The sequence below is a fragment of the Mercurialis annua genome, linkage group LG1-X, assembly GCF_937616625.2.
Source record: "Mercurialis annua linkage group LG1-X, ddMerAnnu1.2, whole genome shotgun sequence".
Classification (NCBI taxonomy): domain Eukaryota; kingdom Viridiplantae; phylum Streptophyta; class Magnoliopsida; order Malpighiales; family Euphorbiaceae; genus Mercurialis; species Mercurialis annua.
The window spans coordinates 44750352-44777825 of NC_065570.1; the positions used below are offsets into that span (position 1 = coordinate 44750352).

The 27474-nt window shown below is 36.4% G+C and overlaps 2 protein-coding genes across 2 annotated transcripts; one reads left to right on the forward strand and one right to left on the reverse strand.

The window, feature by feature from the left end:
- Positions 1 to 8946: 8946 nt before the first annotated feature.
- LOC126671001 (putative pentatricopeptide repeat-containing protein At5g59900) lies at positions 8947 to 17515 on the reverse strand. The gene is made up of 3 exons (XM_050364694.2): positions 17468 to 17515; positions 14959 to 15847; positions 8947 to 10369 (listed from the first exon to the last, which is right to left on the reverse strand). Exons 1-3 carry the CDS (start codon positions 17513 to 17515, stop codon positions 9192 to 9194), a joined length of 2115 nt encoding a protein of 704 aa, XP_050220651.1. The 3' UTR covers positions 8947 to 9191.
- A 194-nt stretch (positions 17516 to 17709) lies between these two features.
- LOC126671012 (zinc finger BED domain-containing protein RICESLEEPER 2-like) lies at positions 17710 to 20244 on the forward strand. Its single transcript, XM_050364706.2, has 4 exons — positions 17710 to 17738; positions 17849 to 17969; positions 18046 to 18720; positions 18790 to 20244. Exons 1-4 carry the CDS (start codon positions 17710 to 17712, stop codon positions 20242 to 20244), a joined length of 2280 nt encoding a protein of 759 aa, XP_050220663.2.
- The last annotated feature ends 7230 nt before the right edge of the window (positions 20245 to 27474 follow it).

The following is a 27474-nucleotide window of genomic DNA, read 5'->3' on the forward strand; positions in this document are numbered from 1 at the left end:
GATAAATTGTACCCTTTCCCAAGAGGATACAATGTGCCCGAGTTCAGTTTGTTTTTGGGCGAGGAAAAAGCGCAATCGACAGTTGAACATGTCGCCCGATTCTCAGCCCAATGTGACGAAGCTGCGGCGCATGATTTTTGGAAACTCCGACTGTTCGCCAGCTCGCTAACAAAGATGGAATTCACGTGGTACTCTAGGTTATCACCTAATTCGGTGGATACTTGGAAAGATCTCGAAATCCTCTTCCATGAGGAGTTTTACAGAGCATCGCCTTATGTCACCCTGGCCGACCTCGCCCGAATCTCGCAGCTACCGAGCGAATCGGCAGAAAAGTATATCGGCCGATTCAGGAACCTTAGAACAAGGTGCTCCACCAAGATGTCTGAGGCCGATTGTGTTCCGATGGTAGTAAGGGGAATGAGCTTCGCCATGAGGGAGCATTTCAAAGGCCATCGATCCCGTGACTTGTTTGAAATGACGAACAGGGTAACAAGCTACGAAAGACTTCTTCAAGAGAAGGAACAGAGGCGAGGCGCTTCTAAAGGGACTTACTACAAAAACCAGCTGGACGTGGCCGTGGTGTCGGACAACGAAGATAGTGGCTCTGAAGATGAAGTCAACATGGCCGAATTCTTAGGAACTAAGCCCCTGGAATGTTCGGCCTTAAGAAAACCGGGCTTTGTTAAGAAGAACAAAACCGCGGTGGTACATAAAGAGTATTCTTTTGATCTAACCAAGACCGACGATATATTCGATGCTTTATTCAAAGATGGGCAGATCGCCCTTAGCGAGGGTCACGTGATCCCACCACTAGAGGAACTGGTCGGAAAGGATTATTGCAAATACCACAATTCCTGGAGGCACAACACGAATAATTGTGTGAACTTCAGAAACGTGATCCAGAGGGCGATCAATGAGGGGAAACTTCTGTTTCCCACGATGAAAGAGGCCGATGCGAAGTATGTCTCCATTAACGCGGTTCGGCCACACTTTGACAGTTTCCTGGAGCAGGGACAGATCCAGAGTAAGTGGAACCCAAGACGACCTAAGCCCAGAGTGGAGACCGATAGCCCAAAATGGCGAGGAGAGAAAGGGCGACCTCAGCAACAGAGGAGAAAGCGCCATAGCTCGCCTACTGCAAAAATGACCTGCCCGTCATGCAGTACGTGTTTCAAAGCCAAAAAGGCCGAAAACGCGAGGGAGCATCCCAAGATATTCAAGCCTAGATCGCCCACAGAGCAGTGGCAGAAGCATCAGCCACAACGGGGGGTCTAAGACCACCGTGTTCAAAAGGATTTTTCGGCCAACGGAGGCGACCCCTCGTATGAAGAAAACCCAAAAGAGGCGAATGCAGAGCTTAAGACATGAGTCGAGGGCGAATCATGATGCAAGATTGGCTCCTAAAGACGAGCAAGGGAATAGACCTATAATTGAAAGGTTGGGAGGCAAGGGCCGAACCGATACGAACACCGAGCCACATGAGCAGCGAACCCCCAAGGTCAGAAAGATATGGGTCCCAAAGCAAGTAAGCCGAACAAATGATTCTGCCAATGCAACTCGCACGACAGAAGCTCATAAGAGCGAAGTAGATCCTGGTGAGAAACCGTTCTACAGAGATGTACTCGTATCTCACCAAGATGGTCAGTTAAAGGCAAAATTGCCCAAAGACCGTGAGGTCATTGTCTCGCACAAAAAGGGGGTGTTGAAAGCTTGGGTCCCGGTTGTGAGGGACGACTACGGAGTAAAAGTGGTCACGCTCCCCGATTCGTACAGAAGCAAGCCTGGGCGGAAGGCGACGTTGGAAGGCGATGTGATCGTTTCGGAAGGTGATAGTGCCGATAGCACGGCAGTGGTATCACTTAGCAAACCCCCAACAAGAATGACAAGGCACATTCGGCCGCTTTACATCAAGGCCAATTTGAATGGAGTATCGGTCAACATGGTCCTTATTGATAACGGACCTGGGGTTAATATATTACCGGCGAAGATGCTTAAGAAGCTCGGCATAAATCGGGATCAGCTTGATCCAACTGATGTCTACATGACCGATTTCGCCGGAGGCGAGACGCCGGCTGAGGGATACATTACCCTCTGAATAAGGGTTGGGCGAGTCGAAACCGAAGAAGGGTTTTTTGTGGTTAATCCCCGAAGCAACTACAACATATTACTTGGCCGAGATTGGATACACTCCAATATGTGTATACTGTCGACCATGCATCAAATGCTATTCATATGGCGAGAGGACGGTGAAGCCGAAGTCGTACAGGGCGATCCCAACCCCTTCGGCGAAGACGATAATGTGCTTGAAGCACGTTTATATGACGAGGAAGTGGGGAACATACAATCCCTTAGTTCAAAAGGGGAGACAAGTGTACCTCGCTTATTAGTCAACTCGCATCGGCCAGTATTAGTGACCCTAGGGGGCAACGGCCGATCTACTATCCTCAAGCGTTTAGAATGATAGCACGACATAAGGAATTAAGGGAGAAGATCAGACAGCTGGCCTCGCTGTACGACATTGCATCAGCCGAATACATATATGAAGACCAAGATCAAGATCCAACAGGATCAATTTAAAAGTTTGATTCTTACTCCAAACGCTAAATCATTCATTTCCTTTGAAATATAATGTTAGCTTTTATATAATTAGAAAATAAAATAACATTAATATTCACTGAATTCATTTTTTACTTAGAGTTGGATGCATGCATGTTTTTTTTTTGAAATGAATATATATATATATATATATATATATATATATATATATATATATATATATATATTGTCCTGATTTATTGCTGTTCGCGAGGTTTTCACCGACGCTCAAACCTTTGAATTTATTAATGGGTGACTTTAGGTATTGATGCTTTAACTGGGGTGATTCTGGATGAGGTAAACAGGATGTGAATGACGTAACCTTAATTCAAGTGACATGACCCGAATTCAAGTGACGCAACCCAAATTGTGAATGACGTTGCTGCCGTTCGATTAAACTAACAGTATTAATCTGGGAATCCGGAGATACAAGCGAGATTGATGTCAAATTTACTCCTAAATTAAAATTCAATCCGGAGATTGAAGATAAAAAGTCCAAATTTTGATTTTTGATTAATGATATGTTGATGAAAATAATAATACAATGATCTTAACTATTTATAGAGAATAAACCCTAATCAAAAGTCCTAATTCTAATGAGATTCAGTCTCTTATTTAAGAAATAAATAAATAAAAAAACCAAAATAAATATAGCTCTTATTGGGCTAAAATCTCAGATGAGCCTATCAGCTCTCTCATCAAGTCTTGGATTCTCTCGCCGTTTCTGGACTATGATATTTTTGGGTTTTCCAACATGACTTTTGGGCCGCTGCAAACAATTGCATATTTTAGTTTGTGGAAGAGTTTTGAGGAAATTACACCCTATATCTCATTTTATATAAAAATATACGTTAGCGACTCAAAAATAATAATTGTGCAGAAATCTCTCAGTTGATTTTTAAACTTTACATTTATACCTCATTATAATTTCAGTACCATTTTACCCCTCTTTTCTTTATTTTCTTTGTCACGCACTACACCTGTTATATATCTTCTTGTACCTTTATTATGTGGCTAATAAAAGAAAAATATTATTTTTTATGGATCTCTGTAAACAAAAATATACAACGCCGGAGGACAAGCGGCGGGGCACCGCCACCGGAGGAAGGAGAGGACGGTTTCCATCCATCACCTCCAATAGTCGTTGATGCTCCTTCGACCGCCGTTCATGCTTCAAAAGTTCACTTCCGTCCATATGCTTCCAAGGATCTGGTTCAATTGGCAACCTTTGGAATGGATTCTGTGATTAGTCTTTACTATGATGAGTAGGATTGATGAATATATCATTTTGGTCTTAATTTTACCATGTAAAATTTTGTAAATACAAAGTTTGTGTTTTATTTGATTTAGTTTAAAATCAACCAAACGTCAACCAAACGTCAACCAAAAATCAACCGAATATAGACCAAATATATATCAGCCAATTAAATTTTTATTTTTCTCCCGTAACACAGTGCAATATAGTTATTATCATTTTCATTTTTAATGTACTCCCTCTATTTAAGGAATACAAAGAAGAAGAAAATGAGATTTCAAATTTTTATAATTTTTAAAATTTGTATTGATCTAATTATAGGAAATTCAAAAAATATTTTTTTATGAGTTCTTTTTAATATATTGAACCTTTTCTTCTTTAATTTGACTAAATTAAAAAAATCATCCAATTGATTATATATATATATATATAAACAGTCAAATGTCAACTGAAAATCAACAAAATATCAACTCAAAATTAACCAAATGTCAACCAAATATCAACCGGTTGGCTTTTCATTTTTTTACGCGAAATAGTTCAAAACTATTATTATCAATTCCCCCTCCTTAAGGTTGACAAGTGTCAATTTCGACTGTTTTGACGAGTTTCTTTTAATTTGTCGGAACTCGTTTTTGTAATTTGGAAATTTTTTAAAAATCAACTAAGTGTCAACCAGAGATCAATCAAATGTCAACCGAAAATCAACCGAAGATCAACTGGATGTCAACTGAAGATCAACTGGATGTCAACTGAAGATCAACTAAGTGTCAAGTTTTTTACTGATACAGAATTGAGGACACAAATCAGTTTCAATTTGAATCGTGCAATTTTAATATTTTGAGAGAAAATTAATATCGTAGATTTGATAATTTTGAGATCAATTAAAAATCAACCTAAAATTAACCAAATATTAAAATAAAGTAGGAAATTCTAACAATTCGCACAATAAATACTAGAAAATATCAAAACAACTTATGTCAATTTTAGATTTTAAAACGCATTCGGTTTACATCAAATTTATTTTTAGTTTAAAAACAATTATACTAAGATTTTATTTTTGTTTAACCGTATTAAAAAAATATTCTTACTATAAAATGTCAAATGTATAGTCAAATATAAAAACATAAAAAAATATCAATATAAATATTAAAATTATTTAATTTCTAATATAGTTTACATCAACTTAGATTTCAGATTAATACAAATAACTGAAATTAGATTAAAACAAAAAAAACCTTCAAACAAAAAAACATTCAAACTTTATTGTACTTTTCCATTTTCTTCTACTACCTTTCCATGGTTTCAGCAGCTTTAGCATCCACATTTTCCTCTCTTATTCACCAAGTTTCTATATAAATTAGGAGAAGACAAGCAATTTTCAATTTCCACCAGAGTGGCTCTTGTTTATGGTTCAAAGGAGCATTACACAAAGCAGCAGACTTGCCAATGGTGTCGTCAATTGGCTTCTATTTTGTCCAACTAATACCAATTGCAATTATTAATTGGGTCCAGTTCTAAATTGCAATTCTTAAATTCATTAATGAATTTGGATTACAGACCTAAAACAAATGCAAATTAGTTTAAACACCCATATGCCCCAAAAATAAAAAAATAGATCGCAATTTATACTTTTACAAGATTATATACAGGTCACTGCCATTGCTCATGTCTCCAAAAAACGTTAGCCAAATTTGAAACAAACCAAAATCAAAGATAATTAAAGCAAAAGACAATTAAATTCATGAAATTAATTGCAGCAGCAGAGTGAAAACGATACTTTTTTTTCGAATCTTACAGATTGACAAAAGTGAAGAAATCATTCAAAGACCTGGCTTTTGAGTAACAATTCGCAGCTCTTTGACTCGAGAAGCTGCCGTCATGATCTGGACAGTTACACCGGCGACGAATTTCTTTGATTGTTGTCGACGGTGAACCTAGACCTATTGTTGAAGAAGAGATAAGATCATTGTGATATTACGTTTTCAATATAGAAGGGACAGAATTGTCCTATTATTATACCAAATCAGCTTATTTTGAAAATTGAGGTATTTTTGGGAACTTCTATTTTTATTTGAGAGATTTCTGCATATTTCTAATATGTGAGGTATGAATGAAAACCAATTAACTTTTTAAGGGATTTGTGTGCTTAGCCCAAGAGTTTTTCTTGTTTGCAATTGCCAATCTCTACAATTATTTATAATCAATGCACCAATAATCATCTTCAACAGGTATGCGTTTCTTTGTTTTCTTTCTTCTATAATTTGTTTATGAAATCACTTAATACTAGTATTAATTTAGATGTAAGTTATTAATGCTCCGGCTGCAATGGTGGCCACCACTTATTTTTCAACGACAATTATTTTAACCCAATCAACTACCAATTCGTTTCAAAGATTTTATCTCAAAAAATCATGGCCGGTTTTACTCATACTAAAAGATCTATTTCCTTCATATTGTAAATTATATTATAGGATCAGGATTCCTTTTGTCTAATCAATTTTTTAAACTTGGTAAGTGGAACCAGATTTACCACTTTTCAAATAAAATCCTATCCAAATTTTGTTTGTTATCATCTCTCCAGCCATAGGAAACCGCCTCCTCCATTAATAACTGCTTATTTTTCAAAAATCAAATTTCTCAATAAATGTTTTAGTAGATGAATTTTGATGTCTTACATTAATATTTTTTAGTTTTTCATGAACATTTTTCAGTTTTTCACTGAATTATATTTAAATTTGTTAAATCTTTCTCAGGTAGGTAAACTACATTTACTTAGTCATTTTCAAATTTAGAAATTGAGTTTTTTTTTTTTTACTTCAGCTTATCAAAATAGTGTTTACTTGCAGAATTTCTAAATGAAATGTACTTTTATTCAAATTATATTAATCTTACTAATGAAATTTTTAAATTTATTATTGACATTTTATAATAAATTTATGTAGAGATTAGGTTTATTCTTATTTTGAACATCTTCTCTTTGATAATTTTTGTTGCATGTCATTGTTTGATATCTTTGACGTTGGTTTACTTGTGAAAAATTGAAATTTTCATAAAAAAATATATTTTTTCGTGTTTATTATTATTTTAGCGTGATACTTCAATATTTTTACATTTTCTTAAGATGTTAAAAATCAATTTCGTTTTTTAATCAATTTTTTCTTAAATTTTGTGGTTTTATACATTTGTTTAATTACTTTTATTGGTATAAATTTTTGGTAGTTGTATTTGTTTTTTTTTTATGAGGGTAGAGGATTATGAGTTCTAATTTAGTAGTTATATTGTTTGGTTTAGATTATGGATTTTCTTAATATTGATGGGATTAGTTTAGTTTAGGTTAGGCTTTTCAATAATCCCGAGCGAAAAAAAGTGTTCTTTTTTATGTTTGAGTTTCTGGGTCTAATTTCGCTATATCAATACTGTTTACTGTTTCAGTTTCTGGGTCTAATTTCACTATATCAATATTGTTTACTGTTTCAGTTTCTGGGTCTAATTTCACTAAATTTTAGACTTTGACTCAAATTTTTCTTTGCAAACAACTAATTGCACATGTTATATCTTATTAACTAAGTTCAATTCTATTCCCCAATTGGGTGTTTATATCCCCTTTATGGGTGTTTATATCACATATGCATAGTATTTTTGCAATTTTTACTTAGGCAAGAGGGGCTTCTCATATGGCCCCTCTAACTCCCATTTCTATGTCGGCTACTAATGGAACTCTGCTATTATCAGAGGCAAAAGAGAATTTTGAACCCGCATTTGAAGAAAGAGATAAGATGGTGGTGATATCAAATCAGTGGAATTGAAACATACCTTTTATGGGTGTATTAAACTAGTTTAAATGTTTTATAAAATATTAATTTATTTATATAAATATTAATATTTTATTTGTTTGTGTTTTTTGTTTTTTGGACATATACTTCTAAATGAGGGGCCTACCAAACATTTCTTACTCTCTGCGTTGACAATTGGTGGAGTTTCTCTACTAATGGACCGGCTCTACTATAAGATAAGCTTTAAATTAAATTTTTTTACTATTTTTTAATTTAACTGTTCAGGTAAGCTATGACGGTGTGAGTTTGTTCTGAATGGTCTCGACAATTCAGTAATGCGCTCTACCGTAATACTTATACTAATATCTTTTTTAACGGTAAGTTCCCTCTTTTAAGTTTTTATTGTTCTATATTGCTACTGTTCGTTTAGCAAATTATTTACGCGTTCGTATTCTAATTTGGTAACGAATGTGTATTTAGATGGCTCAATAGTAGCCGCGAAATCCACTTTTATTTCTTTTACTTAAGATTGATTCATCATCTTCAGGAGATGACATTTCTTTTTATATATTTATATATTGCTATCTTTAGAAAAAAAAATCTCTACAATTATTTGATTTTAACAATCTGGCTTAGGTAAGAAATACAAAATTGAAGAAACTTATGTAACACATCTTGCCTAAACAAATGATTATTATATCAATCTAACCTGGGATTTGTATGTTGGAAATGCTTTTTCTAGATAGTTCACTTATGCACTTGCTGTAAATTAAATGTTTATTTTTTTCCATCGATTTCCACTGCATGTTTACTTCCAGGGTTAATGGGATTAGTTCATCAACTCTGCATCCGCATCATTGAACGACAAGGGTGTGGAAAATCGAATTGAATTGAACCGACAATTTCAGTTTGGTTTAATTGGATATTATAAAAAAAAAGTTATTTTTTCTGGTTTGGTTTGATTGTAATTGTGATAAAGAAATCAGTTAGTTTTTGTTTTATTACAAACTGAACTGTAAAAATTGAATCGAACTGAAAACGTTCAGTTTAAAAATATCAACTCAAATCACTTCATTTTCAAAGGCAAAAAACAATTGGTTTGATCTGCAACCATAGAAATGCCCGAAACGGGAAATTGTGCTTCTTTAAAATTGTATATTACATGGGAACAAAAACACTAAAATGAAAATAAAACTCGGCGAAATGACATATTGTTATAAAAATAAGTTGTAAAAATAAAATTTTGAAATTTCAGGAACAGTTTCAAAAATAGAAATGAACTCAAAGACTTCGATAAATAGTAACTAGGTTAATCGCTCTGCCAAACTGAATTATGAAGTGACCTTAATAAAACAATGGTTACAATTAAGTTGTGGTTGTGTATATCAGCTGAAGTTCTGAACACCCACTCTGTTCCTATTTTAAACTTTACATGGTTCAGTGTTAACTATCTAGTTTGCTGCAATGTTTATCAATTTGGTTAGTGATTAAAAGAATTTCTACAATACGGCATTGGAGCTTTATTGGTTTTCCTAGCAAGCACATGGTACAACAAATTTGAATCTTAGCTATGTATTAGCAGGCAAACTCGAAATCTTTAACTCGGCTCTATGGATCGGAGCATAGTCTGTAATTTGACTAGGCTTCATACCTCGCCTTATCATCTCATCCCGCAATTCAAAGGCCTTGCGCAGTTCCCCTGCGATGCAGCAACCATGTATCAAAAAATTGTATGCTAGCGTATCAGGTTTGATACCCTTGTCGTGCATTGTCTGCCATAATTCGATAGCTTCCTGTAATTTACCGCTTTTGCAGTGCTCATACATAATCGTTGAATATGTGATGCAATCTGGAAAAATCCCATTGTCTGTCATGCCATTTAGGAGTTTGGTTGCTTCTCGAATCTTGCCCAATTTACAAAAGCCTCGGATAAGTATATTATATGAAACAGTATTTGCTGAAAGCCCTTTAAGCATTGCATGATGAAGCTGTTCAGCTTTCTCCACGTCCCCGTCCCTAGTAAGCCTGTCAAGGAAACAGCCATATGTGATGTGATTTGGAGCTTCGTTGCCAACCAATATTTCTTTGCAAAGAAGCTCCGCCTTATCCATGAATCCCGCCTTGCACAAACCATTTATTAGAGCAGTGTAAGTTATAATATTTGGAATGCATCCTTCGTCGACCATTATATCCCAAAGGCCTAATGCCTCCTTTACATCCCCCACCTTGCTGTGTCTATCGATCATGTTTGTATATAATACATTATCGGGCCTCAATTCATGACTGTGCATCTCCTTCAAAAGGCCGAATAATGTTCTAGTGTCGCGTACTCTCATAGTTCCGTCTATAAGTATCGAATAGCAGACGAGATCCATATCAACACCTCTCGCCACCATGTCACGACAAGAACTCAATGCATCACGTAATCTTCCTTCTTTGCAATAACCATGCAGAAGAGCACCATAACACATCTCATTTAACTTGCGATGACCTTTGTGAAGCTCATCAATGAATTCTTTGGCTTCGGATTCCCTGCCTGCAGAACAAAGACCAGCTATGAGAGGTCTATAGGTATATGTATCTGGAACGAGACCTTTCTCTACCATTTCATCGAGCAATTTAAAAGCTTTAAATGTGTTTCCACCTGTACAATGTCCGTCGATCATAACATTGTATGTGACCTCATTTGGCATTATGTTTCTTTCTTTCATTTCATCAAACAATCTTGTTGCCTCAACCATCATACCTGTAAAAACAGATTTGAACTCACAACTGCTATACTGTTTCTGTATTACTCTGAGTTGTGTATACAAACAAAATCAAAATGGCCTTTATATAGACTTCAGCCACTACTCTGCTAAACAAAACTGAAAAGCAATAAATTCTATCAAAACCATAACTATCACCCTTTGGCCTTTCAACTACAATAGACCCTTGAACTTCACTAACGTCTAAATTTAAAACCCACAAAGTAGATAACATTTAATGTTTATTCAACAAAACTCCCCCATAAACTTAAATGATTCTACCATCTGTCATGCCAATCATCTTTTTGTATTTGTCGAGAAGTACTTTCGGTAGTGGTTTTGTGAAGATATCCGCTACTTGATCCTGACTTGCCACATGCACCAATTCCACACTTCCTTCCTTCACATGGTCTCGGATAAAGTGAAAACGAACATCGATGTGTTTGCTTCTCTCATGGTTTACTGGGTTCTTTGCCAACTCAATTGCTGATTTGTTGTCAACTTGAATTACGGTTGCACTCAGTTGCTTTCGCTCAATCTTGCTCAATAAATTTCTAAGCCATATCGCATGACATACACACCAAGACGCTGCCACATATTCAGCTTCACACGTCGAGAGCGTCACAATCGGTTGCTTCTTTGAAAGCCAAGTAAATGCAGTATCTCCCATAAAGAACACATATCCTGATGTACTTTTCCGATCGTCTATGTCTCCACACCAATCGCTGTCGGAGTAGCCAATTAATTTGTAATTTTCTGTTTGCGAGTAGAACAACCCGTGTGACACCGTTCCTTGGATGTATCGTAGGATTCGCTTCAACGCCTTCCAATGTGAATAAACTGGCTCCTCCATGAACCGACTTACAATGCCGACACTTAAAGAAAGATCCGGCCTTGTACATGTGAGATAGCGAAGGCTACCTACCAAACTCCGGTATTTACTCGCATCGACACGTTCTCCTCCATCAAACTTTGAGAGTTTTGCACCTGGTTCCATTGGTGTTGAAACTGGATTGCAATTTGTCATTTTGTACTTCTTCAAAATCTCTTTTGCATATGTCTCCTGTGATACAAAAATACCTGTTTCTACTTGTCTAACCTCCAAACCAAGAAAAAACTTCATTAAGCCCAAATCTGTCATCTCAAATTCCCGTGTCATTGTGCCTTTAAATTCTTCTATCATCTCATCATTGTTACCCATAAAAATAAGGTCATCAACATAAAGAGCAACAAATAACACGTTACCTCCATTCTTCTTTGTGTACAGGCCATGCTCATAGGGACATTGCTTGAACCCATTTTCCTTGAAATATGTATCGATACGTGTATTCCATGCTCGCGGCGCTTGCTTCAATCCGTAAAGCGCCTTCTTCAATTTCAGCACCTTCTTTTCTTCTCCGACTTTCATGTACCCAGGTGGTTGTTTGATGTATATGTCTTCTTCAAGTACACCATTCAAGAAAGCCGACTTGACATCCATTTGATATATCGGCCATTTGAATTGAGCAGCTTGTGAAATGAGTAATCGAATTGTTTCCATCCTCGCAACAGGAGCAAACACCTCGTCATAGTCGATTCCTATCTTTTGCTTGTATCCCTTCACAACTAGTCGCGCCTTGTACCGTTCTATCTCGCCTTAAGCATTCATCTTCTTCTTGAACACCCATTTCACACCTATAGGCTGACTTCCTTTTGGCAATTCTGATAGCTCCCATGTGTTGTTGCGATCAATCGCCTCAATCTCCTCGTTCATGGCAGTTTGCCATTTCTTGTCTCGCACCGCCTCTTCAAAGCTGATATTTTCAGAATCTGCCAAAAGACATACAAGGTGTACCTCATTCGTTGAATCATACAAATCTTGTAAACTTCGCATTTTGGGTTGTCGTGGCTCATCTTCATCATCAGTAGTTTCAGAGTTTGTTGGTATGCTTGTTGGTGCAACAACTGATGATTCTCCAACTTCGATGATAACCTCCGTTGAATTGTTCCAGTCCCACTCGCTTGCTTCGTTTACTCGCACATCACGGCTCACTGTAACCTTCTTGCTTAATGGGTCGAGTAGCTTGTACCCTTTTGTCTTCTCATCATACCCAATAAAAATGTACTTTTTGCTTTTGTCTTCGAGCTTCGTTCTTCGTTGATCCGGTACATGTGCATAAGCCACACTACCGAACACTTTGAGATGAGAAACTGTTGGCTTTTGTCCGCTCCATGCCTCTTGTGGTGTTTGATCATTTAACTTCACATGTGGACATCGATTTTGTACATAGATGGCACATTGTACAGCTTCTGCCCAAAATTCCTTCGGCAGCTTCTTGCTCTTCAGCATTGATCTAACCATGTCGAGAATAGTACGATTCTTCCTCTCAGCCACACCGTTTTGCTGAGGAGAGTATGGTGCGGTTAGAAATCTCCTTATCCCTTGCTCCTCGCAATACTCCATGAAAACCGTCGAAGTATACTCGCCACCTCTATCGGATCGTACGGCTTTGATGTGTCTACCAGTTGCCTTCTCCACCATCATTTTGAATTTTTTGAACACCTCGAATGCTTCAGATTTTTCTTTCAAAAAATAAACCCAAGTTTTTCGTGAGAAATCATCAATAAAGGAAATAAAGTACCTTTTACCACTAAAAGATTTGGGGGTGATTGGTCCACATATATCGGTATGAATCAACTCGAGAGTATGTTTAGCTTGATATACTGCCCTCTTTTGAAACGAGATTCTCGTTTGCTTTCCAAGCACACATTCTTCACAAAATTTGCCCTCGTAGTTCAGGTCCGGCAGCCCGTGCACCATATTTTTATTTGCCAACTCTTTTATACCACCATGATGTAGGTGACCAAAGCGGAGATGCCATAACGACGCCTTGTCTTCTACATCTATTTGCAAACATTTTTCTCGCACGCTTCTCAAATTCAGTTTGTACATCCGATTTCTTCCCATCTCGACTCGAGCAACCAGACGCCCTTTGTTGTCCTTTAAGTGTAGTACCCGGTCTTTTAAAAGTATCGAGTAACCTTTCTCCGTTAGTTGCCCCATACTCAAAATGTTGGTCTTGAGATCTGGTACGTAATAAACATTTTTGATAGACCCTATCAAGCCATCTTTTTGCAAGTAACAAACAGTACCTTTGCCTTTTATTTCCACCTTTGATGCATCTCCAAATGACACATATCCATCTTCAAGATCTTGCATCTTTTCGAATAGGTACCTGTGACCGCACATATGGTTGCTTACTCCTGAGTCGAGGTACCACAGAGTGCCATTATTGAACTCGACTTCATTTTGAGCCATCAAGAGAACGCCTTCATTCACTTCGTCTTCTAAAGCTAGATTGGTTGTTTCTTCCACCTGTTTATCGGTTGTACAATCTTTTGCAAAATGCCCCATTTTACCACAATTATAACATTTGTCGGAATTGCAATCCTTCGCATAGTGACCATACTTGTAACACTTGTAGCACTCGATGTTGGAATAGTTCGACCGACCGCCTCTTCCTCGACCACATCCTCTTCCACACCAATTTGGCTGGCTGGACTGTCCTTTCTCCTTATAGTACCCTTCATGACTGTTGCCTTGACCACCGCGACCATTTCCACGACTTCCACGGCCACGCCCTCTACCTCGAAAATTTTGAGAGTAGTACCTTTTCGTCTTTGATTGATGCCTTGGTTTGAAGTGCTTGCTCGAGTGTCTCCTCCTTTTTCTTCTTACGCTGTTCGTGTGCCTCGAGAGAACCGGCAAGCTCGTCGACTGTGAGCGTTGTAAGGTCCTTTGACTCTTCTATTGCACACACAACATTCTCAAAATTGTCAGTTAATGATCTCAAATCTTCTCCACAACTCGCGCATCCGTCAACGTTTCGCCATTGCGAATGAGTTGGTTTACCACAGCTTGTACACGCGTGATATAGTCAGATACATTTTCTGACTCCTTCATCTTCATGCTCTCCAACTCGCCACGAAGAGTTTGGAGACACACTTGCTTAACTCTGTCGGCTCCTTTGAACACTTTTTCTAAAATGTCCCACGCTTCTTTTGAAGTAGTTGCACCAGCAATTTTCTCAAAGCCCGACTCGTCAACGGCTCGGAACAGCATGTATAGTGCCGCCTTATCCTTCGATCGCGCCTCTTTCAACGCCTTGTTTTGAGCCGCCGTATATCCCGTTGTATTTGCTGGTTCTTCAAAACCTTCTTCGACCACCTCCCACGCATCTTGAGATCCGAGAAGAGCTTTCATTTGAATGCTCCAGTTCTCGTAGTTCGCCTTCGTTAGTCGTGGTAGCGACATCTGACCCATCACATTCGCCATTGGCTCCGATACCAATTTGTAAAAACAGATTTGAACTCACAACTGCTATACTGTTTCTGTATTACTCTGAGTTGTGTATACAAACAAAATCAAAATGGCCTTTATATAGACTTCAGCCACTACTCTGCTAAAAAAAACTGAAAAGCAATAAATTCTATCAAAACCATAACTATCACCCTTTGGCCTTTCAACTACAATAGACCCTTGAACTTCACTAACGTCTAAATTTAAAACCCACAAAGTAGATAACATTTAATGTTTATTCAACAATACCTGCCCGACAGAAACCTGTTATAATCGCAGTAAAGGTGTATGTATTTGGAGCAATTCCCTTTCCAGTCATCTCATGATACAATCTAAATGCCTTACGGAAATCTCCTTCATTGCAGTAACCAGTTATCAGCGATGTATATGTCACGACTGTTGGAGTCAATCCTTTGTCAGTCATCTCGTCAAAAAAGTACTTCGCTGCATTCACATTTCGCAACTTGCAGTAACCATTAATAAGGGAATTAAAGGGATAGACAGTGAAATTTACTCTTGCTTCAGTCATTTTATCTAGAAAAGTAATTGCAGTATCCATTTCACCCCTTCTACAAAATGAATCAATCAAAATAGAGTAAGTTATATCATTTGCACATAACCCTTTCCCTCCCATTTTCTTGAAAAGCAACTCTGCTTCCTCAAATTTTCCAACTCTACACAAAGAATTAAGCAATGAATTATATACAAACAAATTAGGCGCCACTCCAACTCTCCAAGCATTGTTTACCAAATTAAAAGCATCATTGCTCCTCAACCCCTCAACCAAAGCCGTAACAGCTGCCTCACTAGGTACAAATCCTAACTCGATCATTTCATCCAATATCCGCACACCAAACTCAAACTCCTGCACCTTGCATGATCCAATCACTAATGTACTATACGTCACCAAATCCGCCTTCAACCCCTTCTTAACCGCAACAGCCTCCGAAAATCTACGGCTCTTACAAATCCCATGAATCAACACATTATATATCACTACACTCAATTCGCATTCACCGGATTCCATCCATCGAATCATTTCTTCCGCCTTATCAAAATCCTTCAACTCGCACAAACTTCGAATCACAGCCGTATAAACATAAGCATCAGGCTTAACATCAGCACTAACACATCTTGCCTAAACAAATGGTGGAACACTTAGTTACACTTCCAACTTTTGTTGCTATCCCATGGAAAATTTGTTATTTCACATTGAAAGAAAATGGGTTTCGTGGGGTCATCTTTTATAAAATGTCAAAAAGAAATATAGATTTTGTATATTTTAAATGTGCCAGAATGATCCATGAATTGATTTTTCAAAGCTTAACATTGATATTTTAAAGGCAGAAGGTACAAAAAAGCCCTCGAGTTTTTCTCAAAAGTACAGATCAGCCCTTTTACTTTATCTGTGCACAATTAAGCCCCTGTGTTTTTAAAATTGAACAATTAAACCCTTATTATTTTAAAATCGAACAAATAAACCCTTTTAATTTACTCTTGGGACACTTACCCCCTCAAATTTTTGGTAAATATTTTAAATATTAAAATTATTTTTGAAATTTTTTCCTATATGATTATGAGAGACATGTCAACCATTAACGAGTGTTTCTAATGATGTTGGATGAAAGGGGTTATTTGTTCTATTTGAAAACAAAAAGGGTTTAATTATACCCCAAAAAAGTAAAAGGGCTGATTTGTACTTTTGTGAAAACTACGAGGGTTTTTTTGTACCTTTTGCCTATTTTAAACTTTAAATAAAGGTGATCCAAAACATCTATTAATGATTTCCTCTTTTGTTATTTTTCTTTACTTTGCTATTGATTTGTTGAAATTTATAATGGAAAATCAAGTTTTTAATATTATAAAAGAGTACATATCCAAGCCCTAGAAGTAGGGCTGAGCAGAAACCGAATCAGATCGAAAAACCGGACCGAACCGAACCGAAGTTCACAGCGTGGGGCGGTTTTTCGGTTGATATGGTTTGGTTTTTAAATATTAAAAAATATGGAGTTTGGTGTTTGGTTTGGATTTGATGGTTCAGCAACCGAACCGACCGAAAAACCGATGTAACCGAAGTTACAAAACGACGTCGTTTTGGTAGGCACGTGTGGTACGTGTGGAGGCTCTAACTCTAGGTGCATCCGACGCCGTTTTGTAAGGCTTTATAAACCCCCTTAACTTTTTTTAACCTAAATTCCTAACTCTAAACACTCGCCTCTCTTCCAGAATTTTCTTTACTCCTCTCTGACCCTCTCTCTCATCAAAAACCTCTACCCTCTCTCTAAAACTGAAACTGTTCTTCGCTCAAACCTTAATTTATCTACTCTTTCTTTCTGATTTACTCTAGATTATACTAGTATAACTAAGCCATAAATGATTTTTCTTAATCAGTTTAGCGCTCTGAATATGAATCGATAGAGATCCAACCTGTCGTTTGATGTTTATCATTCGATTAATCGCTCAACTTCTTTTATAATTCGTGAGTTTGGTTCTTTTTCTCTGTTTTCCATCTTTTCTGAGTTATGTGGTTGTATTATTTGTGTTTGATGTTGGTTTTTCCTACCTTGAATGTGCTCTCTGTGTTCGAAAATGGAGGCTTATGGAAGAGGTGGAAGCCTGATTTGATTTCTAAAAAGGTAAGAATAAAGGGTTCTTCGATCTATTTATTGTTTGTGTTCTGATTTCTATTCTTTCATTTCGTATTCTTATTTTTTCTTCTATGTTTGATGATTTTTTGTTTTTCCTTTTCATGATTTACATTTGAAAATGGAGGCTTGGCGGAAGCCCTAAACTGGATCTCTATCATTCGAGGTGAATATTGTGTCCTTCATTTCTGTGTTCTGATTCTTTGTTTCTTTATTTACTTTCTGTGTTTGATGGTTTGTTGGTTCTGCTTTTCATGGTTGGTGTGTTGGACTGGAAGCCCTAAATAGGATCTTTACGATTCATAATCATTTAAACAAGGTAATTATGGAACTCTAAACTTTCTGTGTTTTATTGATGGTCTTTGTGACTGAGTCTGTAATTTTGTGAGTTTGTGACTCTGTTTCTATGGCAACCTGATCACGAATGTATGTTTTTTTATCATGTATCATTTGGTTGGAGAATATTCACAGCCTCTGTGAATCATTGGTGGAAGCTCAAAGGACCCTTTTGTTGATCTGTTCATTTCTTTTGATCTGAGAATCACTAATCTGCTTTCAATTTTGGAAGTTTACTGCATTCTTTCTCTTGGTAAGTTCCTTTTCCCTGTGTTTGTGGTTTGTGTTTACTGTGTAGTTCATTAGTTGATTGAGTAGCATTTGATTGTGTTTTGTTGTGTCTTACACTTTGCAGATGTCTGACTCTGGACAACTTGGTGCTGCTAATGATCCACTTTTTGGCCTGCTTGATCCATTGCCTTTCCCTAGTGAGCAGCAACCTGTTGTTGTTGTTGATGATGAGGGCTCACCTCAGCCCAGGCTGCAGCAGGAGAAGGATGCAGCTGTGATTGGCAATAAGCCAATGGATAAAAAACGAAAGCAGATAGTGGTAAGATCAAAGGTATGGGAGCATTATGAGCGTATTGTTGATGAATCAACTGGAATATTGCTTATGACTAAGTGTTTATACTGTGCTAGAGTATACCATTCTGACACTAAACTTAATGGCACTTCAACACTTAGAGCACATAATGTTGCATCTCTTAAAAATCCACATAGTAAAGAAACTAGGCAAGCTTTGCTTACTTTGCAACCTGTGATTAAATGTGATGAGGGGGATGAGGGAAAGGGGCAGTTGGGAACATGGAAATTTTCACAAGCAGATGTTAGAAATGCACTTGCTTATATGATTATAATTGATGAACTTCCATTTAGATTTGTAGAAGGAAAGGGTTTTAGAAAACTGATGAATGTGGCTTGCCCTAGATTTAACATCCCCTCTAGATGGACTGTTAACAGAGACTGTTACCAAATGTATCTAGATGAGAGGTTAAAGCTAAAAACTTTTTTAAAAAATCAGAGTCAAAGGGTATGCATAACCACTGATACTTGGACCAGTATTCAAAGGGTCAATTATATATGTGTAACCTGTCATTAGATTGACAATAAGTGGAAGCTACATAAAAGAATTTTGTCCCTTGTTCCTGTTTGTGGTCACAAAGGTGATTATATTAGCAAAACTTTAGAAAATTGTTTGCTTGCTTGGGGGTTAAAGAATATTTTCACTGTGACTATGGATAATGCTGGAAATAACAATACTGCCATTGCTGCATTTAAGAAAAAAATGATTTCATGGGGCACTGATGTTTCTAAGTGTCAGTATTTGCATATGAGGTGTATTGCTCATGTAATTAATTTGGTAGTTTCTGATGGATTGAAAGAAATGAATTCTTCTGTAAAAAAGATTAGGGACTGCATAAGATATATAAGAAACAGTCCATCTAGGCTTAAACAATTTAAAGATCTTACTTTAGAGGCCAAACTTGGAACCAAAAAATCTCTTTGTCTTGATGTTGCTACCAGATGGAATTCCACCTATCTTATGCTGGATACTGCCTGTTTATTCAAATCTGTGTTTGATTCTTATGAGGAAGTAAATGAGAATTTTAGGAATGATATGGTAGATAACATTCCTAACATTCTTGATTGGCAAACTGCAAAGAAGTTTGCCACTTGCTTATCTTATTTTTACATCACTACTCTGCGGATATCTGGATGCTTATATGTTACCTCTAACATGCATTATTTGGAGATTTGTGATCTGTCTATAATGTTGGATGAAATGATTGTTAGTGAGGATGTGGATATTAAACAGATGGGTAAGAAAATGAGAGAAAAATTTAACAAGTACTGGGGTGATCCTTTAAAAATGAACAAATTAATTTTCTTCTCTCATATTTTTGATCCTACTTCTAAACTCAACGATCTTTTGTTTTCTCTATGCAATCTGTTTGGTAAGGAGCATGGTTCTGTGTTGTTTGATAGTGTTAAGTTTGAGCTGAATATGTTGTTTGATGAGTACCAAAGTGCATATCTGAGTGGGTTATCTGGAAGTGGAAGTTTTCAGTTCAGCTCCAGTCAACCTGAGGGGCTTGTTTCTAATCATGTGTCAATCCTATCTGTGCCTCCTGCTGCTAAGAGGCATACATCATTGATGAAAGTCAAATTTGCTGAGCACAATAAAGAGCAAGCAGAAACTGGGCCAAGGAAATCTGAGCTGGAAACATATTTGAGCGAGGCATGTGTTGAGAATGATGATGCCTTTGATATATTAAAATGGTGGAAGCTCAATTGTGCAAGATTTCCAATCCTTTTAAGGATGGCTCGTGATATCCTTTCAGTCCCAATTTCTACAGTTGCTTTTGAATCTGCCTTCAGTACCTCAGGCAGAGTGCTTGATTGTTTCAGGAGTTCTTTAACTCCAAAAATTGTGGAAGCTTTGGTGTGCACTCAGGATTGGCTCAGAGCAGAAACCAGCCCTCTTGTGGTTGAGGAATGCCTTGATGAGCTAGAACCTTTTGAGCAAGGTTATGCCTTTTACTCTGTTCTCTAATTTTTGATATTTTCAGTTTTTTAGTTTGTGTTTGTGTGGTTGCTAATCTGTATCTATTTTTTGATCCAGACTCGCCAAATTGAGGGAGTCTCTTGGACTCTTTATGAGTTTCATTTTGGTTTTAATGGTGGAAGCAAATGACAATTTGTGCCTGTGCTGTTTTGTCCCTTCTGAAGTATCTTTGTCCCTTCTAAAGTCTTTGTCCCTTCTAAAGTATCATTTTGAGAGGCTACTGGCAACTGAAAAAGGTGGAAGCTAAAACCTTTTCTATTCCTACTCTCTTTTTTCAATCTTTTTACCTTATCTCTTTTCCTGTTTTAATAGTTCATTAAAACTTTTAATATCTGCTTTTCAATCATTTTCAAACTTTTCTTTATTCTAATTTCTTTAATAATTCATTAAAAGACATCATTGCTGCTTTTAATTCTGGTTGGTTTTAATACATCATTAAAAATTTCATGTTGCTGTTTTCAATTCAGTTTCAAACTCATTGCTTGCTTTGCTATTTATCCTCTGCAATTTTTTTTTCTATTTTGAACAGCTTCATTTCAATTTTAACATCTCCTTTTCAATTTTAAGATCTTCTTTTGGGCTATGATGATGCTTCCACCTTAACTAACACATAAGGCCTTTTGATTTGCATGATGAGGCTAATTGCAACCGTGCGAATCAGATCGCATTATATTGATTAGAAAAAACTATATCTGAGCCCCATTTTTCTAATTATTTTAGTGGTAAATAGTAAAACATAGTAGATATTAAACCTGAAAAGGGACTTGTTTAAATTTCAGGACTTAAGTCTTGTATTTAGCTGCTGCTGATGGTTGCCTAATGCCTACATTTTGGATGGCAATGCTTGATTTTTGCAAGCAATGAAACTGTTGGACATTTTAGTATTCAGTTTCAGTATTTTTTTGCATATAAGTTAACTTATTAACTTGTAAAAATCAGGACACAAATTGTATGTAATAGTAATTATAGGTTATTATTTTTTGCATACAAGTTCACTTTTGAGACTTGTATTCATTTGCTTCCTCAAGTTTGTAATTTGTTAATATATTCAGATTAGATAGCATTACTGTTATTTAATTGCTTAAATTAAGTTTGTAATTTATTAAGTAACAGGTTTATACTTGTTATATTTAATGTATGATATTGTTTTTATATACTCAATTCAAGTTCATTTTGAAATCTTAATAGGCCTTTTTTACAATTTGGGCTTTTATAAAATGGGCTTCAGTATAAGCCCAAACCGAGATTAAAACCGACACCGAACCGAACCGATAAATTACTTCGGTGAAAAATATTTTCGATTTTTGGTCAATTTTAATACGATTTGGTTTCAAATAAAATATAGTTTGGCACCGTCGGTTTTGGACTTTTGAAAACCGAACCGACCGATGCTCTCCCCTACCTAGAAGCAAAATAAACAGACTTTAATTTAACATCTATGTACTTATACAATTAAAAGAACTAAATAAGCATTTTTATGAATTTTCAATTTAGATATATTATGAATTTTCAATTTAGATAAATTATTTATTTTATTTTTAAAAATTATTATTAATAGATAATTTACATTAGTTTTTTTAGCTTGAATAAAATACTTGTAAATAAATTGTAAGTTTATTATAAAATATTTATTTTAATTTTGAAAAATTAATAGTATGATGTAATTTTCATTAGTTTTTCAAATTGAATAAGTATTTATTTATTGATGGAGTCTGCCTTCTGATCCGATGATGTAGCCTGCAAAACAGGGTAGAAGCTAACCGGACGGTGGTTATCCGATTAACTCCCCGATACTAAAGTCAGTTTAGGCTTTGAGCAGCGTTTTGAGTATGTAATATAATGTAGTGTTTAGGCATACCTCAAATTCTTTATATAGTAGATGATCGTATACCTTTTAGAGTTGGAATGTGAAGATGAATCCTATTTTGTAGGGTTTGACCCTGATTAGGAGTAGTATTCCTTATTCAGACATGAGTTTTATTTAGGAATGTCTTTCTAAGTTTGAGGTTATCTTCCTAAGTTGGAGGTTATATCCAAATACGAAAGATACTCGAGAATATTGACAGATCTTGGAAATCTGTCTGAATCCCGGGGTTGACGCGCTTTATCTGAATTCTCAGGGATTTGGTCTTATTCGTGTGGATGACATCTGTCACGACCCATTTTCATGAATCGCGACCGGCGCTAGGGTATGGGTAATGTAGTACCAAAACCCGTAGCTAGCCTTTTATTTAATACATAAACATATAAACCTGCAGAAAACCAATGCTCGGGGGCAACCGAGACTTCAGCCTAAATCTAGCAGTTATAATATTCAACAGTTAATATAACATGCTTATTCAGTTCCGAGTTTAAAATAGATTTATCATAAACCAATGTAAATAATATAACATGCCAAAGCAATATAACCAGTCGAACCAATCCGATAAAATATATAATAATAATAAAGACGTCTAGTTACTACTGCGGTTTAAGAATAAAACAGTTTTACAGTTTTATTAAAAATAAAAGGAACCTCCGAGGAAAAGTAAATGCGGAGATCACCAGACTCTCTCAGATCATAACCCTGGAAAAAATTGGGAAAACAACGGGGTCAGATATACTGAGATGAGTTTATACCACTATCTACATTTATTAAGTGGAAAACCTTTAAAACCGTTTAAAACATTTAATAACGATATTACGAATAATAGTTGGAACCCTAATCCACAATTCTAAATAATAAACATAATCCAATAGGTCTGGTCCCGAGAGCTGAGCTACACCGAGTTACCACTGACCACACTTATACCAGAGTCCCGAGAGCCGAGCTACACCGAGTTACTCTACCTGGTCCCGAGAGCTACGCTCACACCGAGTTACCACATTTCCATATATACCTTACCCAGATCAATACCGGTGCGCACGCAGTCCTAATGATGCCCATTAGGTAGCATGTTCCAACTAGAAGTCATAATATAAAAACAGTTCGAAATATACGTGCAGTATATATATATTTAATATTAAAAATAACAATTTACTTAATAAAGCGGTAAATAGTAAGTACAAACTCACTGCTTGCTAATCCACGTGAATACCGGCAAGCAACTAATCCTGGTTCGCCTCTGGAGTACGAACAATAGACGGGTCTAGACAAATAAAATAATTATTAAAAACAGACCCTAACTCTAGAGAGTACTAGACACCATATAGGACTAGAACAAATAACACGTCGGAATTAAATAATCCAAAGCAACACAAAATTACCCAAAAGGTAATAAAGTCCAATTAATATAAGTCTATTGAGTTCTCGCTTAAAATCCAATTTATAAATATTATTTAATAATCTTAAATAATAATTAATTTCTAAATAGTGGGTTAAACAAGTTACCGATAACTACCAAGCTACCTCACATGTCGGGCGACCCAAGTCTAATCCGATCCAAATATTTTATAAAAAATATAAACCATAGTTTATAATTCCAAAAATAATAATTTGATAAAATAATAATCATTAATTAAAACGGAACTCAATAGCTTAAATAACATGACCAATACTTACTGTCAATTTCTTAAATAAAATAGTTAACAAAATAATTTAAAAGCTAGAACGCAATTTAGCCAAATTGGCACGCTTAAGTCAATATTCTCAAAATTGACAATTACCCAAGTAATTATTCGTTTAAAAAAAATATAATATAAATCATCGTTTTCAAAATATAATAATAATAAATATAAAAGCAATTTAAATTATAATCGATATTAATATTATTTTTTTTGACTTAAAATAATGTTATCATTAGCAATTTAGAAATTAAAACAATAAACGAAGATTCAGTTTTAAATCGGCATTTTAACAAATTCATAATCTTAATAATCATGAACACCAATCCATAATCAATAAAGTAAATCAATTAATCATACTTAGTTAAATAATTAATTCAGTATTGCCTAACTCATTCCCAGAGAACACAACCATGGCACATAACATTTGATTAACGAAAAGCCAATCAAATTAAAAGGTCCGCACTGTCTCTAATTTCAAATCAAGAACTATAATAAACAATAGCCAAAGTATGAATTTACCAAAGAAGGTTTTCCACGTTACAGTATACAAACAACACAGTATTGATTCAAATACAATTCCCGCCAAAAGCCATGGACATAATCAAGAAGAACTCAAACAACAAAGCAGAACTTTACATTAACTGTAACTAATCAGTTCTTTCATCTCCAACAACACACCTAACCCTATTATCATTGCTTTAGCAAACAAAACAAACAACTATAATCTCCTAGCATGAACAACCACCAAATAACTAGAAAACGCCGTCACTCATGTAATACGGTGAACCGTAACAGCGAAAAACGAAAAGATTTCAACGTACCAAAATTGATTCCAACGCGTTAGGATTGTCGGGGACAATGAAAAACTGATGTGGTGACGAAACAGATCTCAAAACGATACTAAAACAAATGAGATATGTATCAGGAACGTTATTGACGATATCGAATTGATTATATGAAAGTAACGTGAATTACTTACCAATATGACTTTGATTTGCGAACGAGAAGGGACGTTTGATATTAGAGCGTTTTATGTGTAAGGTTGGCTAGGGTTTTGTTTATTGAATAAAAAAAACAAAAAAAAAGATTAGGGTTGCAGTAGTAGAATAGAACGTAGATATATAGGGAAGTATGAACAGATGTGTTATGCTACACAAATTTGTTAACTTGAATGTTAACAAATATGGCCATTTGCATGGGCCAAGACATGGCCCAATGCAAACATGAACGAGATACTGTCCACAGATTAGAAGCAAAATGGTAAAAAGAATAAGTGGAAATTTGTATAGGCCAAAACATAGGTCAACCAAAAGAATTTAAACAATTCGTGGTCAAACTGATCCAACACTAAAATCGAACGCGAATCGAATCACGACCTAATTAACGAGCGACTCAAATTATTACCGAAAAAATATCGAGATAAACAAATAACATTTTACGGGGTATTACAACATCATATTCCAGTTTCGGCGGATCCTACGGGTTCGTGCGCCGTTATTATCTTGCTTAGCCCATTGGGCGGGAGTCCAGTATCGTCTAAGAATTGATCTCCTGCGACTCGGCTCCATAGTACTTAAGATAAGATTCGGTATCCATCATTGGCCCCCTCGCAAGTGAGCTAAAGTCTTGGTATTTATGCCTTGGTAAATTTTAACTCTTTTGGAGGCGAGTCGTTTCATGTTCTAGCGATTCGTTCTGCTTCTTTAGTAAGATTCCTATTTTTTTCTCTTTCTGCCATGTGTTGCGCATCGGCTAGTATTATTTGCCAGATGGAAGATAAGTGTCTCGTTTTTATGATATTTGTCATCCATTCGATGCGACCCTTAGTGTTTCGTCTCTTCATCTTCCTAATCCCCAATTTCTGGGTATTAAAGCTCATTTTTGCCATTTCCTTCTCTTTACTCTAGTTTTCTTCTAAATTCTTTGATTCGTATGAAGCAATTTCTATATTCATTGTGCTACATTTTGTTCAAGATTCCTCATTTCAAGGTTGCTCCTTATCTCTTGTTTGATCCTTCATATCTACTTTCAGGGTACTGTGATTTCCTTTTAATCTCTCGTTTTTGATTTATGGGTTTTGTTATTGCTGTTCTTCGTTTCAATTTTCCATTTTTTCTTGCTTTGATATTTTAAATTTGAAATTATTTGTTCCTCCTTGTTTCCCCCCCTTTTTTATTTAAAATGTCAGAAGTAGGCGAAGAGTCATGAGGTGCTCGTGATGACTTAGAGCACACCCAAAGCTCTTTATCGGTTGAAAATATAACAAAGTTTTCTGAAGAGTTTGACTTTTATGAGTTGTTCGTTATTGTAAAACCTGGTTCTAAGTATCGGGAAAATCATAGTACCGATTCGCCCACTAAAATTGTCATCTTTCACGAGCAGTTTGTGGCGGGTCTGCGTTTTCCTCTTAAGTCTCTATTTATAGATATTTGTACAAATTTAGGTATTCCTCTCGGTCAGTTTCACCCTAATACGATTCGCATTATCTGTTCTTTCATCGAATCTTGTAGGTCTCCTGACCAAGAGCCTTCACTGAGTTTGTTTAATTTTTTTTATACTTTCACCCATCGAAAGGACGACGAGTTCATTTTTGCTGGTAGTCGACCGAATCTATCACTTTTTGTTCTTCCTTCCTTTTTGAAGGGTTGGACTCCGAACTTCTTTCGTTCCAGCGTTGTCTGATGAAGAGAAAAACTTTGCCCAGACTCTTCTATCTGACTGCCGAATCGATAAACCCAAATACAACGTCATTTTAGAGCAGTATTTGAATCGCCGTGATTTACATTTAGCGGATCTTTATTTCAATTCAAAAAAGTTTAAGTTAAGTATTAGAAACTTGAAAAACAGGGGTTGGGTTGTGCTATATATATGAAAGAGTATACAATAATCTCTGAAGGTATTTTTCTAACTTTGTTTTTTTTTTCCCGTTTTGTAGGATGTCGACTTCCCCTGATCATCTGCTTCACAATTTTAATGTGTACATGTCTGGAGATATGGGCGAGGTAACTAGTGGGGTTCTCCCCCCCCCTTTTGCTGCTGATCCAAGCCCAAGCTCAACTGCTACTCCCAGCCTTGCTGCTGACCAGGTCCCTGGTGCTGGATCAGATGCTGTTCTGTCCCAGCCAAAGGATCCTGAGACCCTTCAAGGGGATACGCCATCTGTTGGCAAGAAAAGATCCGATGAGGGCCAGACCGGTCCTTTTTCTAAGAAACTGAAGAAGAGAAGGCCTCTAAAGAGGCTTTTGCTGGCGAAGCGCCTCGTTTCACGGAATGGACGGATTCACAAGATTCGCCATGGTTGTCTGACGCCAATGTTCTCCATGCTTACACGGAGAACATTATGTTGAAAGAGGACATTGAGTCCATAGATCAAGACCACGGCGATGGTCTCGCGGAATTCGCTTGTCTCGTCGGTTTTTCGGTGAGTTCTGTTTCCTTATTTTCTTTTTGAAATTTCTTTTGAAGTATTGTTGTATCTTTTCTTATTGTTTATTTTTAACCTTATAGGTGGTCCAGTTGATTGCCGTTTTGGAGAAACGCCGCCTAGATGCGGTTGATCAGCAGCTCCGGAAGGATTGCGTGTCTTAACAATCCGAGAAAGAGAAGATGGAACAGGCTCTGCATGAGGCCGAGGGTCTCAACCAACAGTTGTGTTCCTCCAAGTCTTCTAAG

Excerpts from the sequence above, each read along its gene's own strand:
- LOC126671001 (XM_050364694.2), bottom strand. The coding sequence starts at position 17,515 with ATGATAGAGATCCAGTTTAGGGCTTCCGCCAAGCCTCCATTTTCAAAT. Across the intron at positions 15,848-17,467 it reads CCAAGCCTCCATTTTCAAAT|GCAAGATGTGTTAGTGCTGA; the intron begins GTAAATCATGAA and ends CCATTTGTTTAG. Across the intron at positions 10,370-14,958 it reads AACAGGTTTCTGTCGGGCAG|GTATGATGGTTGAGGCAACA; the intron begins GTATTGTTGAAT and ends CTGTTTTTACAG.
- LOC126671012 (XM_050364706.2), top strand. The coding sequence starts at position 17,710 with ATGGTCTTTGTGACTGAGTCTGTAATTTT. Across the intron at positions 17,970-18,045 it reads TCCTTTTCCCTGTGTTTGTG|ATGTCTGACTCTGGACAACT; the intron begins GTTTGTGTTTAC and ends TACACTTTGCAG. Across the intron at positions 18,721-18,789 it reads TAAAAAATCAGAGTCAAAGG|ATTGACAATAAGTGGAAGCT; the intron begins GTATGCATAACC and ends ACCTGTCATTAG.